Source organism: Larus michahellis, chromosome 10 (genome assembly GCF_964199755.1).
Source record: "Larus michahellis chromosome 10, bLarMic1.1, whole genome shotgun sequence".
NCBI lineage: Eukaryota > Metazoa > Chordata > Aves > Charadriiformes > Laridae > Larus > Larus michahellis.
Window position 1 is genome coordinate 15,460,138 of NC_133905.1, and position 18,377 is coordinate 15,478,514.

The window sequence follows — 18,377 nt, forward strand, 5'->3', positions numbered from 1 at the left end:
CCAGTGTGGGAAGACAGATAAACCTAAACGTTACTTCAGGTTTTCCTGTCATGAGGAATAAATGCCAGCACCTCTTTTGGTCTGACAGAGACCTCTTCTAAGAGCATTTAATTTCTTAGGCTGGTGATCAGAGAGGTTTACCTTAATGCTATCAGCATGAGATTAAGCATCTAAAGTTGTTTTTTTAAAAACAAACACCTTTTTTTCTTTTTCTTGAACTAGTCATTAGCACCATTTATCTTGAATGCTGCAAAGTAAAATTCTAGAAAGCTAGGCGGCTTCTCCGAGTGAAAGTTTCTTTAATACAGTTTTATTGTGCATGACAATATATGAGGGCTGTAATATTTTTAGTTCCCCATCTACTTGCCCGTCTGTGTTTACTTATACACACCTTAGGTTGCAGTTTGTTTGTCTTTTTATAATCAATACCTTTCATTGGATATTCACTCTTGCTTATTTCTCCGTCCAACATAAAAGGAATTGTCTTCGTTTGACCTAAGCTTATTTTCTATTCTAGAACACATTAATAATTTAAGAAAGTTTGTGTGATAGCTTTACCTCATGTTCACTCAGCAACTATTTGGTGAGGAAAAATTAAGTGTGGTAAGGCTGTCTGGTCTCTGTCCTTACAAGCAATATTTGATCCCCAAGAGATTTCTGGGAAGTTCCGGGCTCGCCATGGCCATTTCTGTGATTCTGTGATCCTGCAGCGCTGGTTTCCCTCCGGATTTCCAACGGTTCTCCAACGGCACGCTTTTGAACACTTACACAAATTTTCTTTTGAAAACTGAGGGTAGAAGACAGGGATTTTAGTAATGGCAGGTATTGTATTGCCTGAAAAGAGTCAGTTCATGAGCACACCTTCCCAAATCCCAAAATTCAGGGTGAGGGTTTGAGCATGCCTGGCTCTTGGCATCAGCCCGTGTGTCCTCTTGCCGGGAGCCCTCCCGAGGTGGCCACTCCTCCCGCGGCTCCGGAGCCATACCCGCCGGGAGCCATGCCTGCTGCTGGGACGGTCCCCAGCGCTGGGTGGACGCCAGAGATACAGCCGTGGCAGTCGGCGGATCCTCACTTTATTTTGCTCAAAATCTCAAACCGAGTATTGCAGGGTTGGTGGGTTTTGGGGTTTTTTTTCTCCTTTTACATTGAATTATTCAGTAGTTGAAGCGAGTAAAATTAAAGATTTCTAGACTAGTGACGTTTGGAATATAAGAAGGATAGCAAAATCTATTTCATTTGAACTCTAATCTCTGGTCATGTATAAAATGAATAAAATGCAATAAGTGTGGAGAAATATGATTTATAACAGCAGCTGAAGTCTGGCACTGAATACCCTAAAATGCCAAGATTGTGTGTCAGTCAATTTAGCAGTGCAGCGGCGAAGGTGAAGAATGAAATGAAGGCTTTCTCCGATGATGTAATCTTTGGAAAAAATGACAGAAGAAGAATTATTTCTAGCTCAAAAAAGCTAAGTGCTTAGCCAGTGAGAAAGGGAAAAGCCATTATTTTAATAATAGAAGTTGGGGATGTACATTACTTCTGTTGCACTTTGTGTTTGTCTCTTTTAGTGATGTGTAACTTATTTTATAGCTATTATAACAAACACCAATGTCAAGCAAGAGATATTAGACAGTTCTGAGGATGGATAATGGGATTTCTTGAGCTGTTCGCCTCTGTCTGTGCTTGAAATACAGCCAAACTCAGCCGTCACTGCAACTTCTTATCACCTGGAGGCCCTTTAGTGACCCACGTGAAATGATTTGGTGGGTCTCAGGACACTCTTCCTGTGGACAGGCGTCCACACTGGATAACTGCACATCAGCTGAGGTCCCCATGGGAGGACTTCATCCATTTCATCGATTCTTGGATGAATCCGTCGATTATGGACATGTAATTAATATAGAAGAAAAATACAAGGAGGGGTATGTGCAGCTGTTTCCCGGCTCTCCATCGCTGGTTCCTGTGTTAACGGGTACAGGACTGGGAGGGCTCGTCCTTGCTGTCACCTGGAGGTGGGTCACAGCCTTGCCCACGTCTTTGGATGCCCACCCACCACCCTCATCACCACCCCGGGGACAGCAAAAACCAGGAGAAGATGAATCCAAAAGGAGACAGAACATCTTACTTGAGAGGTGGAGACGCATGGACCTCGCTTCAAATGCTGCTGTCCTTGCAAGAAGCGTGTTTTGCTGGCACATCCTTCTGTGCCAAATTTCTACTTGGAAGAGAAATCCTCGGAAAGTCAGGGGATGCAGTCAGAAATTCGAAATAACTTTAATCTTTTGTTGACTTAAGCCAGGGCCATCACTGTTCATTTCTTGGCTGAACAACTCCCAAATGATTGGAAGTAGTTCATGGGCATCTTTATTGTCTCTGTAACCGATACAGAAAGCAGAGACGGCTCTTTTCTCCAGCGGATGTGGAATCTCTGCTGAATATAGTCTGTATAAACCATCTGACTTGTGGGATTGTCTTTGATAGTGCTTCAATTTCTCCTTTAGCCATTTGATGCCCTTTGAAAGCAGCAACATGCTTTTCCATCACTGCTCTGTCCAATTATCTGAATAATTTAATTTCCTTCTAGATAAGCTGCTAGAGTTTCTCTCAAAGGCTGGAGAGACAAAATTCCTCCTCCTCCTGCATCTGCATCATAACCCTCAGAGCAAGTGCTTTAACATTTGGTAGTTTGAATTATCATACAAGTTATGGATATAATTCATAAATATTTATTTTTTTATGATGTATGCAAATTTCTTGCATAAGGAAGTTCCTATTATAAGGGAACAAGCTGTATAAAATACTTAGCTCAAATAACTAAAATATATTCAAAATACATATATTTACTTCATCTTCACTCTGCACGTTTGCCTGTGAAATGCAAGCTGAAAAGCTGGATGTGTCGGGGGCTCTTAAGACATGAAAATTTAAGTTGGCTTTGGCAGCGTGACATTAGAAGGAACAGTTTTACAGTGCAGGCAGAGGGAATTGGAAATTAGTCCTTTTAGACCTGTTTACTGCTGTACTGTCTGCCTTTGCGTTTGGCCTCTGCAGGTGGTAATCTTTCAGAATACGACCCCAATTTTCCCTTTGGTATGCTAAGCCTCCTGCTGCTAGAAACATATTGGAACATAATTCATCACACCCATTACCTGCATAACTCTGGTGTATAATGTTGTCGTCGCCAAGCTAGTAACCATCAGGAGCAGCGGACGTGACGGCATTTGTAAGCACGTCCGGGGGTTTATCAGCATTATCACAGTCCCACTCTCTCCCGCAGTGTGATACCTGTGCAATGGTGGCTGTCATGTTTTGCCGTATCGTCAGGAGGGAACGAGATCCCATCTGGCATGTTTGTGACAAGGGGGATTTCACGGCTCTGGGCACGTTCTTCTCCCAAACCTCTGTACTTCGTGACGTGACTTAGAGCAACTTTTCAGAACATCAGAGGCTGTTGTCTGGCGGCCAGAAATACCAGATCCGACGTCAAAGCTTGCTTTAGCATTTGCTAACCGTCTGCGGTTCCCTTGGTCAGGGGAGAGCCCCTGTTTCCAAAGCAGCTGTGGTTACTCTGTGGGTCGTCTCTGCTGTTGGCAGCCTGTGGCATCCTGTGAGCCGTGGTGGTGCTTCTTGCGGGCACCCGAGGAGCGGCCATCCTCATCACCATGAGATGGGGCGAGAGCCATCCCTCCTCCACAACAACGTGTGCTGGAGAGGGGACGGAGGGGAGGACGGGGGCGGTGGGTGCACAGGCATGCAGAGTGCAGGCCATGAACACAGACCTTCCCCAGCAGAATAATTAAGATAACAGGGCGGGTGGGTTACACTTCTGTTTAGAAATGCTGTTCATAGCAGCTTGATATGGGTCCCGAGGCGAGGTGGGCTCAAAGCTACGATGGTGACATCTCCAGGAGCATCCAGCTCCTTGATTTGACTTTGATTTTGCCCTCAGCAAGTCAGTCTTTTAGATGCTTCTATTTGAGGCATTCTCATATTGTTGGTATAAAAACTGACCATGCAGCTTCAGCCAGTTGCTGTCACGGAGCGTCACAGCTACGGGGGTGCTTCAGGAAAGCACCCGGCAAAATCTCTGTGTGAGCTGATGAAGCAACGTCCCATGCAAGGACTGACGCCTTTCGGGGGGTCCTGCTCCATTGGGATCATTTCTAAGGGTTCTCCAGGTAAAGTAGAAAGATCTTTGGCTTTCTGTGGGTGTTTTTTGAAGCTGGTGCATGTCGGAGAGAAGACCGTACCAGTAGAGTGGGTTGCATTGTGTTGTTGAGGTTAACGGGGGTGCGTGTTTTGCCGCGGGTCGGAAGGGTGTCTGCGGCTGTGAGCTGCGCGGAGCACACAGCAGGGAGGTATGGGCACGTTCCCATCCCTGCCAGCCGTTGTGTCCCCCAGAGAGCGGGGCAGGGACATCTTCGGTCTGCTACCCCTGCCCAGCCCAAGCACCACGCCGTGTGCGGCATTCGCTGCGCCCACGGCAGCAGGCAAACACTGAATTTTGATCCCTCCCAGAACTAGAGCAAAACTGGGCAACAGTGAAGGGTTACCTATAGTCCTCGAGGTCAACATTTAGAGAAGTAATTCTTAGATGGAGTCCCCTGTGTGTTTGCTTGTCCAGGACAACGGAATGTTGTCATTAAATGTAATGCTTCCTGCTAATGGCCACTTTGCTTTTGGTCACCTTTGGAGATGACATTGTGGAAGCTTAGCTGATGAGTCGGTGTTGCATTGTATATAACATGCAAGGCTTGGCTAGTTTTCCTGTAGAGATTAATGACATTTTGGGTTCTGCTTCAGTGGTGGCGATTCTTCAAATCTGAATCTTTTCTCAGCTCCCGCCTTGTTCTCTTGGTAGGAATAACGATTGTCTCCGGTTAAATGCATGAAAGAAACTCACCCGGGCACACAATGCTTTTGTGATGATCTGTTAGCTATTACTTCGGTGGTTTATTTGGAACTCTAAGTTTCTGTTTAGTAAGGGTAAACACAGAGATCACATCTAAAGAAAAGCACAGAACAGTCTATGATATTTAGTCATTTTATTATTAGCAAAGAAAAAAAAAAAGCCTTCAAAGGGATATGAACCTGTTGGAAGAAAGGGCTGTCTTCAGCTGCCCTGAGAACAAAATGAATTTAAAGGCAAAACATTTCTCCCCACCTGTGTGAGAAGGTTTTCTTCTGGGCTTACCGACTTCTCCGCTGTCCCGTTGCTGGTGCAGGGGGGCTGGCAGGGTGCCTGGCTGGGGTCTCGTCTCTGCCGAGCTGCCCCCGCAGGGTAAATATTGATTGCTCCTGTGGCTGGGTTTCAGTGCTGTGCTGGTATCAACTCTTGCTTAGTGAGGGCCAGCAGATGGCTGATGACCTCTTGAAAGAGCGCGGTGTGATTGTTATTAGTTGGGTGTAAAGGAAAAGTAAATTGGGGAGCCACTTTAGAAACTTTAATCTTTACTTTCATATCTCTGAGGGAACTGTGATGTTACTCTGCGGGTACTTGCTGTTCCTGTGGAATTATTTTTGTTTTTCCATTACACTGAAATATATCCACAAAGTTAACCTGCAGGTTTTTCTGATCTATTGTGAGAATTTCCAAGGACGCTAACTTAATAGACCGTCTCTTTCCACTGATGAAAGCCATCCAGCCTCAGCTCTGCTGCGACCAGCCGGGGAGATGATTCCTGTCAGGCACACAAAGCTCCTTGTTGAGCTGTAGAACAAACATGGGCTTTAGCTTGAAAATCAGCTTGGGGAAAAAAAAAAAGAAAAGGAAATATCATGGGGCTGCACATGTGCCCCAGAGCCTGTGTGTCCCACATGCCACGCGTGCCCCCGTGTGCCGGGGATGTGCAGCCTGGCCGCTCAGACAGGGGTGCCATGAGCAACGCGTGTTTGATCACCCCCCGAGCGCTGCCAAACATCCAACCATCCACAGGAAATTTTCTGAAACTAAAATCCCATCATTTTCTTCAGTGTCACCTTTCGTATAATTACTAAGCACGGAATTTATAATTAAATGGTATGACTGATTCTGTGACATTCCCATAGACACTTCACAAAGGCTATTTGCGTGCCTTGCTATTTTGTACAGTAATAACTGCAATCAGCATAACTACTATGATTTGTTTATCAAACGTCCCTTGGGTAGCATCCGTTGTCATTTGTAAAACTTAGTGAGCATCACAATTTACATACCATTGCCTGTCTCGCCTTGCTGTTGAGTTGTGCTTCTGAAGCACCGCTGATGCTCCGCTCTGCGGAGGAACGCGGTTGTCTTCCGCATGCTGTGAAAAGTGCACACCCAAGGGTACAACCTCACAAAGAGGCAAAAATCGGTAAAAATCTTTCAAAGAAAGTAGGCATCATATCTTCACAAGAGGGATCAAAGGGTATACTTATTGAGCAAGGGAATTAACAGGTTGAAAAGTGAGGAGAAAAGAGCGTATTAAATAGTCATCCATTCCTACCCTTGAATAAAGAGAGTCCCGAGGGAAAAGCACGTGTGATCGCGTAGCTGATGGCTGTGGCGTCGTGCCCGGGTTGACATTATGGCACTTGACTGCTTGATGCTGCAACCTTCAGTGTTTTGTTTGTCGCAAGTGTAGAGTGTGTGTTGGCATGAACATGTATCTTTTGCCTATAAAATATTCAAATGCTATAAAAGTATGATGAACTAGTGATATAGTGTGGATTATATTAATACCATTAGGAGCAGTAGGTTGGCGCAGCAGATAAGCGGTGTAGTCACTGTCTCGCATCTATTAAGTGACCTCCTGCAACTGGAAATCCCCATTTTCTGGATGGTTTGCCAGATGTTTGCTCCTTTTGTCCAAAATGCTGGAGCCCGGTGTCCACAGAGGGTTTTTGTGTTTTGTTTTGTTTTCCAAAATAACGTTAGCTTAAAAGAAAAGGGAAAATGCTCTCCCTAAGCACTGCTAAAACCTGATCTAGGAAGAGAGTTTTGTTGTGGTTTTTTTTTTTTTTTTTTTTTTCCCCAAACTGCTCTATTCTCCAAAGGGCACGGCTAAATGACAGCTTGAGCAGATTATGATGCTTAAAAGGATGGGGATGGAGGCAGGGGTCCTGGAAGTCGTCAGCAGATAAGCTTCAGGGCGGCGTGGTATTATCTGCAGTTGAACTGGTCCCAACCAAGTGAAGAAAGCCAGTGTATGTCTGTATCTGCGGGAGCCGGTAGCGGGAACCCGGGATGTGCACGGGCTGCTGGAAAGCCTCAGTGGGGCATGAAAAGAGGATTACTGAGCCAGGGCGGTAAAGAGAGCTGACAGGACTGCTTCAGACATAATATTTTATATTTCTCAGACAACAGAAGTGTACAGTCCTTGTGGAAAGACATGGTTGCCCGGGTAAAGTTGCCGTTGCCTGAAACTTCCATAAATCAAGCTGTCTAAGGAAATGAGAACGGCGTTTGCTTTTACAGCTGGGTTGAGGCTGGTTTTTTTTTTTTTTCCAGTTGGGTGCTTTTTTTTTTTCAGTTAGGGGTGCTTTGTGACTGGAGATTTTTGTACAGCGGCATCTGCCCTGGGTCCTGGCCGGAGGTCACCGTAATAACGGCTGGTGTTGCTCTATGAGAAACGGGATGTAGCCCCTTGCAGTGGTTTGGGTAACGAATGGCCAACGCCTTTGCTGGAGGGAGAAGGGCAACGGTTCTTCCTAAGTGAAGCTGATTTGAAGTCAAAGTACCAGAAGCACAGGTTTCACTGGAAAACAGATATTTTCCTTTTTTTATTCGCCTTTAAAATGATGTGGTAACTTCAGTGAGGGGGAACATTAGACACTAAAATGCCTGAGAACACATTTATATTCACGTCCTTTTACTTCCCATATTTTTGCAAACGTATAATGCAGCGGGAGCTAATTTTAATTTTTATTAAAAAAATGTTTCTCATTCTTATATTTGCACAACGTAATGTGGAGAATGAGATGAAATCTTCAGATGACCTGGAAGTCTTCTGGGAGATTTATAAACTGTCTACTTCATATGTAAGAACATTTGTTTTAATTCCCATATAAAAGTGAGATAAATTGGTTTGTGATAACACGAGTCCAAAAATATCTCAAGTTACCACTTTATTTCCATATTACAAAATAACACAATTCACTGCATAATTAGAAAGCTGAATTAGATAAAAGGAGCAGTTGCTCCTGATTAGACTGTGAATGCAAAGCATTAGCCTACAAAAAAGTATTTCTGACTCCTAAAGAGACTTTTCTAAGATCTGCAGCTATAAGTTCTGTTATTATGGCCCAGCAGTTGGAAATCTATCCACTGGGTTAGCAAAGGCCAAAAGTCTTGATCCTGCAGCGCTTTACTTCTGAGAGTAATCCTAGCTCATGCAAAATCATCCATCGATATCATTTGTTCTATAAAAATTGCTGGTTATTAGATGTGTGTATTCAAGACCAGTGAAATTTTCTCTCAAGGTTTTGAAGGTAATTTTCATCATTTGCATGAATAAAGCAAGAATCTGGAAAACATAGAAATCTAAAATTCAAATGGAAATCCTTTATGTAAAATAAATGATAAAATCTAGGTGCCTTTGCATGTGAATGATATCCTTAGGGTTGAGTTTTCTCCAGTGCACTGCTTCAAAGTCTGATGCATTTGTAACAGCAGTGTGTTAAGTTTAATATTAAGTTAAAATTTGACAAAATTCAGAGTCTACTTGAGAGAGAGAGGAGGGAGATGTGAGTGAGGACGACCCTCCAGAATGACTTGGTCCTTACGTCGTAGCAAATGTGGCTCCCAACCCTCCATGGGACTGGGCTTGCAGACACCAACGCGGCATTGATTTTAGGAAGCTTTGATTTCCACTGGCAATACTTAGCTCAATCCCAGTTCTCATTCATGTCGAGTTAGAGCATCTGTCACTAAATCTGCATCTTAATTTCTTAATTTGATCTCAGGTTTGGAAACTACCAGGTTTCACCAGCCAGCTGTAAAAGGCATGCATGAATTATTAGACTCCCATTGTCGGTTAAATCTTATCCTTTGTATTTTAAGTCACCCATTTGCATTCATCTAAAATGCTTTCCAAGAGTTTATCAGAAGAAGTGAAATAAGAAATGAAATAGCTTCATGTAAACTGCATTTTTATGTTTGACTGGTAAAACCACATAGCAGAGATAAAATACATAAAACTAAGGCTCTGCATAATAAGCATATCTATTAGTTTTCCTTATCTTTATAAAGCTCCCATTTGTCATGAGAAGCATTGTGTGTCACTCATCTTGCCTTGTTCTACAAAAGCTCTTTTTTCCCTTTCCTTTTATCTCCCATCGGCATTTGCAAGGTAGGAAACTTTGCTGGCGTGGTGCTGCAGAAGACCCCCTTCACGAAAGAACCGTTTAACCTTCAACCCCTTAATAGCAGAAGGAAATAGAAATTAATAGGGGTGGACCTGCTGGAAAGCAACTCTGAAGAAAAGGATCTGGGGGTCTTGGTAGACAGTAAACTATCCGTGAGCAAGCAATGTGCCCTTGTTGCCAAGAAGGCCAACAGAATTCTGGGCTGCATAGGGAAGAGTGTGGCCAGCAGGTCAAGGGAGGTCATTCTCCCCCTCTGCTCTGCACTGGAATACTGCGTCCAGTTCTGGGCTCCCCAGTTCAAGAGAGACAGGGAACTACTGGAGAGAGTCCAGCGTAGGGCAAGAAAGATGATGGAGGGATTGGAGCATCTCCCTTATGAGGAAAGGCTGAGAGAGCTGGGACTCTTTAGCCTGGAGAAGAGAAGGCTGAGGCGAGACCTTATTAATGTTTACAAATATCTAAAGGGTGGGTCTAAGGAGGATGGAGCCAGACTCTTTTCAATGGTTCCCAGTGACAGGACGAGGGGCAATGGGGACAAGCTGGAGCATAGGAAGTTCCGATCAAATATGAGAAAAAACTTCTTTACGGTGAGGGTGACAGAGCACTGGAACAGGCTGCCCAGGGAGGGTGTGGAGTCCCCTTCTCTGGAGACTTTCAAGACCCGTCTGGGTGCAGCCCTGAGTGATGTGCTCTGGGCAATCCTGCTTCAGCAGGGGAGTTGGACTAGATGATCTCTAGAGGTCCCTTCCAACTCTGAAAATTCCGTGGTTCCATGATTGATGTCTCTGATCTGCACTTGTTCTTACCTTCTCTTCCTGAACAGAAACGTTAGTATTGCATACGCAACTCATCAGCTGCTCCAGCAGTCAGAGAATGCCACGCGTAGGTAACAAATACTTCTACTGAGGCTCCTTTTGAAAAGTTCTTGCTACATCGTGCTTTTAAAAGTAGCTCTTAACTCAAAATGCATCTTTCCTTCTGCTTTTCTAGGATTTTTTTTGTTGCTGTCACACACACCGTGTCTATGACTATGTGCCTGAGTGTGGTGATGAAAAGTTATTTTGCTTAACTGACAAGTTCATCAAAATTCCTATGGGGGGTTGTTGTTTTCCATGCTGAAGAAGACGTGGGATTGGGTGGAGAAAATCTGTACTCAAACATAAATATTCTATTTATGTCCGTGGAACATAAACAACTAATTATGTGTGTGATACTGGCACTGCTGTGCCATTAGCTTTTTTTTTTTTTTCCCTTTTTCTCTTTTTTATTAATTTTTTGCCCTGTGGCCCAAATTGCTGCTTGCTGTGTGAACGTTTTTATGTTCTCTAGGAAAGAGAATCAAGAGTTAGTTGCAAAACATCACCATGCATTTTTCACCGTATGGCTACTTGAACAGACTTTCTGTGAGTCGAAGTCGTTTGAGCTAACTGCTGAACAAAGCACGGCTTTGAAGTACCGATGATACGTCTTCTGCATTTGTGACAGAGCTCTTCTCTGACGTGGATCTTTTCTAACCTTGAGGAAACGTAGATCTCACTCAGTAATACTGCTGAGTAGGTGTTCGCTGCCTGTCAGGTTTAGTTGCATATCTTTTGTATAGAAACAGAGGTAATTATAAAACATGTTTTACAGAGCCGCATCCTTTTCAGACTGAACCAGGACGACTGCAGACATTATTTAAGGAAGCCTTTTTCCCAAGTATTAGCAGAGAGATGTGTGGTCTGAATACAGAGCTGGCAACCAGACGGTCCCTCGGTGTGGTGTCGTTTGTCAGGTGTGCAGTCCACAGCATCCTCCTGGCCTTCAGGGGTGTTGGTGCCTGCAGCTCCTATAACAATTGAAGCAGCTTTTTATAAAATAGAAGTAATAATTACCTAACTTAGCAAGGATAAAAGCTGGTAGTAAGTTACAAACACATTGAAGAAAAGGAGGGTATCTTCTTGTTTATCCTTCAGCCCTTAAGCGTTATATTTTATATATTTGCTTCTAGCTATTAAATTTGTTTAATAAATATTTAAGTCTGTTTTATTTATATCAATGCAAAGTACTTGACCCCGATTGAGCTGCAGATGATTTATGTGAACATAACTGAAAGGAGGATCAGCTCCAAGGAAGCAAATGCATTCTGAACTGTCTTCTCTTTTAAATGTTCTTATGAGACAAATAGACATAGTGCTTATGTACAGAGAAATAAAGGTATAGATTATTTCTCTGTAGTGTAACGACATTTAACTGCAAGGTATAAGGTGAGGAATAACCAGCCATGTAGCAACTGCAGCGAAGAGCAGGAGGCAACAACGCTACCTGAGTGCGAAAAACAAACGTCGTGTTTCACAGCGGTGCTGTAAGATAAATTCAGAAAATAATCCTCCAGCGAGGAGGCTTCAGTAGAGCAGCAGACTGGGGCTGGAGCCTGGCATCTCGGTGAAGCAGTGGGTCGATGGCAGCGTGCAGGTTAGGGGCAGACAGAAGGGCCTGAGGTCTTCCCCATGCTTGAAGTTGGGAGAAATTACCCCATTATCTGGCAAAGATCAAGGGGCAGCTGAAACTTCAAAAGGCAATAACTATTTAAATACATAAAAGAAGATAGCAGAGGGTGTGGTGGCCGCCTGCTCTCCGTGCCACCAGGAGAGGACAATCAGCAGCTTCACTCAGGTGCAGACCGAACGTTTTGGGGACCTGAGCGCTCTGCCAGAGCTTGGTGAGCAGGCTGTGAAACCTCCCGCTGAGGGTGGGTTTAGGACGAGGGTCGACAGGGTGATCTGTCGGGAGTAGTTCTGGTGTGAATGGCGGCTTCTCAGGCAGGGCTTAGGTGAGGCGACCCCTTGGGCTCCCTCCCAGCCTTGAATGGTGTAACTTGGCCCAGCATATCTCTTCACCAGACGAGGTGGGTTATGTCCCACTGTTGTTGATTTGGCAACATTTCTGACATCATCAGTGTCATTTCCTTCTGATAATGAGTAAACAGAAACTGAGAAAGCACTTTAGTTTCTGCTTGTGTGCATCTGTATGGAGACTCATCCGTGCACAGCACGTTTTTTATGCTTTCTGTAAGGTATTTTATTGCTTCCAGTGGTGGTCTTAATCACTATAATAGCAGCTGTTATGTAGCTATAACTAGCAAGGCTGGAGACATTCATATTTTTCTAAATACGGGAATTTGGAAATACCTGGGCAGTCAGCATTTTACTCTGCCATTGTGTTTATTCATGGAGTTTTTCCATCAGAAGTTCAGGCTGATTAGCACTGAATAGGAAGAGAAGAGGAAATAGTGTTCTGAAGAAATCACCCTCAATGTGTAATGATTTTCCCATCTATATGGATTTACTGTATATTTAATTTTTAAAGAGGATCCACAGAGACTTTGCTCCCTCTTCAGCTCCCTCACACCTGTATTGTGCTGTCTCCGGGCCTTTTAACTGTGCCTAATCCTCTTAAGTCGCAAGAATTGTTCTAGTTTATCTATTAAGTGTGTCCTCTGAAAAGATAATTTAAAAAAAAAAAAAAAAGGCTTTTCTCCCCCTGTGTATTCGCAGACTACCAAAGAAACCTTGTGGTTTCTTTGAATACTCATCTTGTGGCAGCACCCGGTCTCTGATTGCATATATGCTATTTTTTGATAATAAACATAGCTGAATGTCATGAGCACACAAATCATTTCAATGAATTGTAGAGAAACAAGGTATAGTAAAAACAAAAAAATCCCACCTTCCTCAAATTTTTTTAAGAAGTAAGATTTTTTTTTTTTTTACTAATCTGTATTATTATAGTGCCTCAATTTAAATTGATACCAGTGTTGCTTCAGTCCAAATCTGATCTTCACTCTTTAAATAAACAAATGGAAGCTATACCATAAGGATATAGTAGAAGTTATATCATTAAGGACACTCAAAGCCTTCAAAGAGGCTGTAGGTACATCAGGTAGCTGCTGTGGGTTGGACCTCACGGTGGTTTGCAGTGCGCAAAGGTCTCAGCTCACACATCTTCAGTTGCAAACTGATTAAAAATTGCTTTTAAATGGTTACTTAATGTTTGAAATACTACACCCTTCTTCCTAGTCATCTTATTTGTAATAGTGTCTCATGTGTTGTGTCTCCTAGCTCTACATACAAACTACCACACTTACAATATCCATGAACTTAAGTGCTTCAGTGGCCCTGGGGATGCTTTACATGCCGAAGGTGTACATCATCATCTTCCACCCTGAGCTAAACGTCCAGAAACGGAAACGCAGCTTCAAGGCTGTGGTGACAGCAGCGACCATGTCGTCACGGCTCTCGCACAAACCCAGCGACCGGCCCAATGGCGAAGCCAAAACGGAGCTGTGTGAAAACGTAGACCCAAACAGTAAGTACTGCCCACCTTCTGTTGGATGGCTGGCTGGGGGGGTTCGCAGGCTTTGACCAATATTTGAATTTTAAGGTCTTTGTATTATTTGGTCTTCTCAGTTAAAGATTTTTGGTCCCTCTCGTTTTTTAAATTCTCTGTTTCCTCCTCGCTTTTTTGCCTTGTGCCGGTTGGCAGCAACTCCTCACAAGACGTTTGGTAGCTGTGAGTAACTCCTCCTCCTTTCCCTCCTCTGTGAGTGAGAGATCAGCAGCATCCTTGAGCTTGTGTCCATCCAGATCCTTCTGCCTGTGTCCAACTCCAGCCTCCCTAACCCTGGCAGGTACAGTTTCCAGGACGAAAGGAGGGACAAGGACCAAACTCATTGATAACTCCATTAACCTGAGTTACCGTTTTGTTTCTTGCAAAGTTTCTTTACAAAAATCTCACAATCCTTGAAGATTCCCATTTAAGGATTTTATCCGGTCCTATAAAAGTGAATGCAAATCTCGCCACTGATTTAAAAGGAAAAAAGATCGAAAAGATGCTTCCAGTTTCCTTAATGTGCATAGCATGGTATATTGTAGCACAAAATTACATACTGAGGCCATCAAATTTGATTTGCATTTGAATCTGGAAGGAGTTGAGGAAGGAGACAGCTGCACAACTTTATAGCATATTGGAAAGGTTTAGACATGTCTGCAGTTTTTATGAAAAACAGATCTGAATGTGGAGAAATGCCCTTTCCTTGCCCATGATCTGTTCATCCATTTGCTGCTGAAATCCCTGCCACTTCTTGTCTATTAACCGCTGCCTGAATATCTGCCTCAAAGCAGAAACTCTGCTGTCAAAGCAAAGTGGAAACAGCCAGCAAATTATTGACACAGCACTTTTCCTCCCTTTATTCACCTCTTGAGTGTTTTTCTCTGATGTCTTATCATGCAGGTATACAAAATATATTCCAACTGGAAAAACGAAATTTGTCTTTAGAAAACGAACTAGCTGAACTAGCTGAACTGTGATTCCGACATGAGGCAGTAAGGAAACGCGTCTCATAAATTAAGGGCCGTATTATGCCTCCTCCCATCATACTGAATAGAGCCCTCATTGCAAGAGGAAATAAATATATTTCCCGCGTTAGGGTATTACCCAGCAAGAGTGAGAGCCGCAGAGCACTCTGCCAAGTCAAATTTCTGGCCCCGGTGAAGGAGCCCCTTCCACTGGCCCTGGTCCCCCCATCTCCTCGTTGTGGGGCTGCTGCTGCTGAGGTCCATCCCCCCGACCGCTCCTCCAGGTGCTCGGGCAGCACCGCCCCAGAGACAGCCCTTCGGAACAAGGCTTTGAGGATGGAGGGAGAGAAAGGAGGAGGAGGATGGAAGGGGAGGAGGGAAGGGGATTTAGAACGTGTGTGTTGCTGAACTGCATTTCACTAATCGCTGTTCCGGTCAAGTGGGTTGGATGGAGTTAGCTTCTCCAGAAAAATCAAAATCTAAACATTTCTAGGCAAAGGACTTGAACAACAAGAAAAATAGAAAAGTTCTGATGATGACATGTTCAATGCAGAAGCAGAGGTAGACCCCCGTGGGAACTACAGCTTGGGGCTTTCCGACTCTGGGCTTCCCCTCCTGGTCTCATTCTCCTGTGCTGCATCTTATTGCTGTTTTCCGACTTCTGAGAATATTCCCCCCCTGCCAAAGAACAGTCAGATTTTTCCCTGGGAGGGAGATATGTTTATTAAAAAGAAATATTGCTCACTTAACCCACCGTATTCCTGGTAAAATACATTATTTTCACCCAGGACTATATACTAGAATATGTTTTTAAGAGGCAGGAAAAGTAAGGGACAGAATCCCTGTACTTGCCGAGATCTACCAGTTTCTGCCTTAAGCACCCAGTGGTCAGTCCCGGTTTTGTTAACACTGATTTAAAGCTGGGGTAACATCCCCTGGCAGCGAAACCCGCACAACTTTGGAATTAGTGTGCGCGAAGGAAAACTGCTTTCCCTGAACTCATCTGCTTACACGTAGGATTCTAAAGCATATAAATTTGTTTGTTCAACCTAACCAGTCAGGAAATGTGCGATAGTATTAATTTATGTCTTTCTCCAAGTACTGGGCTTTTACATTTTTTATGGTTTGGAAAAAAAATTTTCTTTTAAATCTTTCAATTATTTTCATGTATAGTACCATCTGTTCACATGATCAGCTGCACCTACTAGCACTATTTCATTCCCTGGATATGTGTGTGAATAAAAATTATTAGAAAGTCAAATGAAATAAATTACTGCTGTACTTGAAGTGTTTGGGTACATTTAGTCCCAGTGTAGGCTACTACTGCAGTTAACGGGAGCTCTCCTGTAGTACTCAGTAGGTTGTCAGTCCACCCCCTAATAAGGCAACATGTATGTCTACACAAGTAATTCACTGAATACCTGAATTGAGTCTCTTTTTAAAAGATGTGAATATTTTGTTTAATAAAACGCTTGCAGTTCCGCTTTTAGGTGGAAAAATTGAAAATAGTAATGAGCTCCAAAAAAAAGCAGTTGTCATCCAAGCAAAACTCTTCACGTTTTCACCGAAATTTTGAAAATGGTCTCTGTAACTAAGAAAGGGTTTGATGTTTTCATAGCAATTTAAGTGAGGAGCACAGGGGTGGGAAGTCCTGGTTGTTTGTTCTGCTCCAGGCTCCTTTGAGACTGTGTGCTTTGACAGTCTTTGAGCTGTGCAAAGCTAGCTTAGATGCGGATCTGGCTTCGCTACCAAGGGTTTTCTTGTAAGCGCAAAAGTACAGTTGGGTTTCCCAGTTTGATTTTCTGTTGTATTTCCTGGGTCTGCTGCTGTTCACGGCTCGCTCAGGTGCTGGAGACCGGAGTTGCCATTTCTATTGAAAATACGCAAATATTTCCTATCTCTTAAGAACCGATTAACACTGAGCCAGCCATGTGGGATTCAGGTACCTCCAAACATTGGGGAGTTTGGTGACTATGCCCAAATTTATGGCCTGTCCTGCGTATATGCCAGAGCCAAAACCTAAAGCAAAATGTGGATCGTTTTAGAGAAAAATAGCCTTGAAAAAAAACCTCCGTGATGTAGTAAACTTTAAAAGAATGCCTAATGAACTGGAGATGGGCATGTAAAACTGGAAGGCCTATAGATACCTGAGTGGCTTCCTTAGAGCAGGTGGTCCTCAGCAGCGGCGCTGAGCATCGTGTGGAAGCGCTGCACACGACTCTCGGGTGATCCGCAGGAATCCGAGCTCGGAAAAAATGTGCAGAGCACTTAGGAGGGCTGGGCTCCAGTGCTGAGGTTTAAGTGTGAGTATAAAAGAAGAAACTGCACTAACGTGGGAGGAAAGTCACGTGAAATGCAGTGACCATGTATCCCACCCACCAGGAGGAACAGCGGCTCACTGTGCTGCAGCTTTTTATTTAGGATATATGGGAAGAAAGAAATTTCACCAGTTGAGCTCCCCATGTCCTGGGAGGGCTTTTGTGCTGAATGGGATATATTGAGGCCAAGCTTTTCAGTTTAAAACTGCGTTACTTATGAAAACTCTCTCAATCATTCCAGTTCGCCATCTGGCATGTACATGCTTTTGCTCATCCAACGGCTTTTTCCTGCTAATACATGTGTTTGCAGCAGATTCAGAGGAGCAGAATTTGGTGCACAGCAGCTTCCATCTGTGTAACGAGTTCATTCTGCTCTCCTGTGTCTTTGGTCGAATTTCACGCTGCTTGAGAAGACACTTCTCATCAAGCCTGAGGCTGAACACATAGTGAGTGTTTCTGCCTGGTTTTCTGCTTGTGTTTCCGCTGCAAGAGCAGAGTGTCAGACTAGGAGAGAAACATTTGAACCTCCAACCCATACTTAACTTATATTGAGATTTACACATAATTACCCCTTTTCCCTAGCAACTTGTTTTAATTCGTGGCTTTACCAAAGAGAGCGACAGGGAAATCAGCCTCTCGGTTGTTTGGTAATGAGGAGGTTGTGCTTCTGGCAGGCTGGAGGAGCAGACCTCGCTGGAAGGGCGTTTGCTGGTTTGGAAGGGTGTTGCATTTCCCTCCTGAAGCAGCCACGGGAAGGAAGGCGAGCTGCCCAGTGTGCCTCTTGGGAGCGGCTCTTCTGGGAAGATGCTTTCTTGCAGGAACTGGGGTAGGGTCTTTCGGGACTTGGCAGCACCGGCAGTGTTGGTCTTCCAGTGGCCACATTCCCAATCTCATGGGGAAAATCTCATTCCAAACCCCCCCTTTTTTTTTCTCCGCTATACCAATACAGCTCTGAGATCACGATGAGTATTGCAGAGTACGCAGTAGTAGACAGTACCGATCAGGGGCATGGAGCATCCCTGGGGCACTGACCCAGCGTGTCAAAGTGGCAACTGCTGGAAAGACAGAGCAGCTCCTGGGGGGAGACCGCTTTCCCCAAGGAGTTAGTTGAGAGTTGTTGAGAAGTGGCAAAGGAAAGGTGTCACCATGGGCTAGCCAGAAAAATTTAAGGTCTAAAAACTTATAATTTTCAGTCTAATTTTCAGTAGGGTTATAAGTTTGTGGACTTCTAAGTTAGCAGGTGCTTCTAAGTTAGCTATGTCTGGAGACATATTCAAGACGATATTTATTTAGGATTAAGTAGAATTGACTTGGCAGTTGACTCAGTTTTCAGCAGTGAAGTGCAATTGCTGCCAGTTGTCCCCAGACAGACCAGGCTTCGTTTGCATCCATTTTA

At 43.9% G+C, this 18,377-nt stretch overlaps 1 protein-coding gene across 4 annotated transcripts in view; it reads left to right on the forward strand.

Moving 5' to 3' along the window:
* GRM7 (glutamate metabotropic receptor 7) overlaps positions 1 to 18,377 on the forward strand; it is a 304,695-nt gene that overhangs the window by 256,352 nt on the left and 29,966 nt on the right. For 3 of the 4 annotated variants that reach the window (XM_074603377.1, XM_074603378.1, XM_074603380.1), the window contains exon 9: positions 13,428 to 13,674. In XM_074603377.1, coding sequence (XP_074459478.1) covers positions 13,428 to 13,674 — 247 coding nt within the window. Of the gene's footprint in view, positions 1 to 13,403; positions 13,675 to 18,377 lie in introns of all 4 variants that reach the window. The other variant, XR_012589416.1, reaches the window with a different exon arrangement.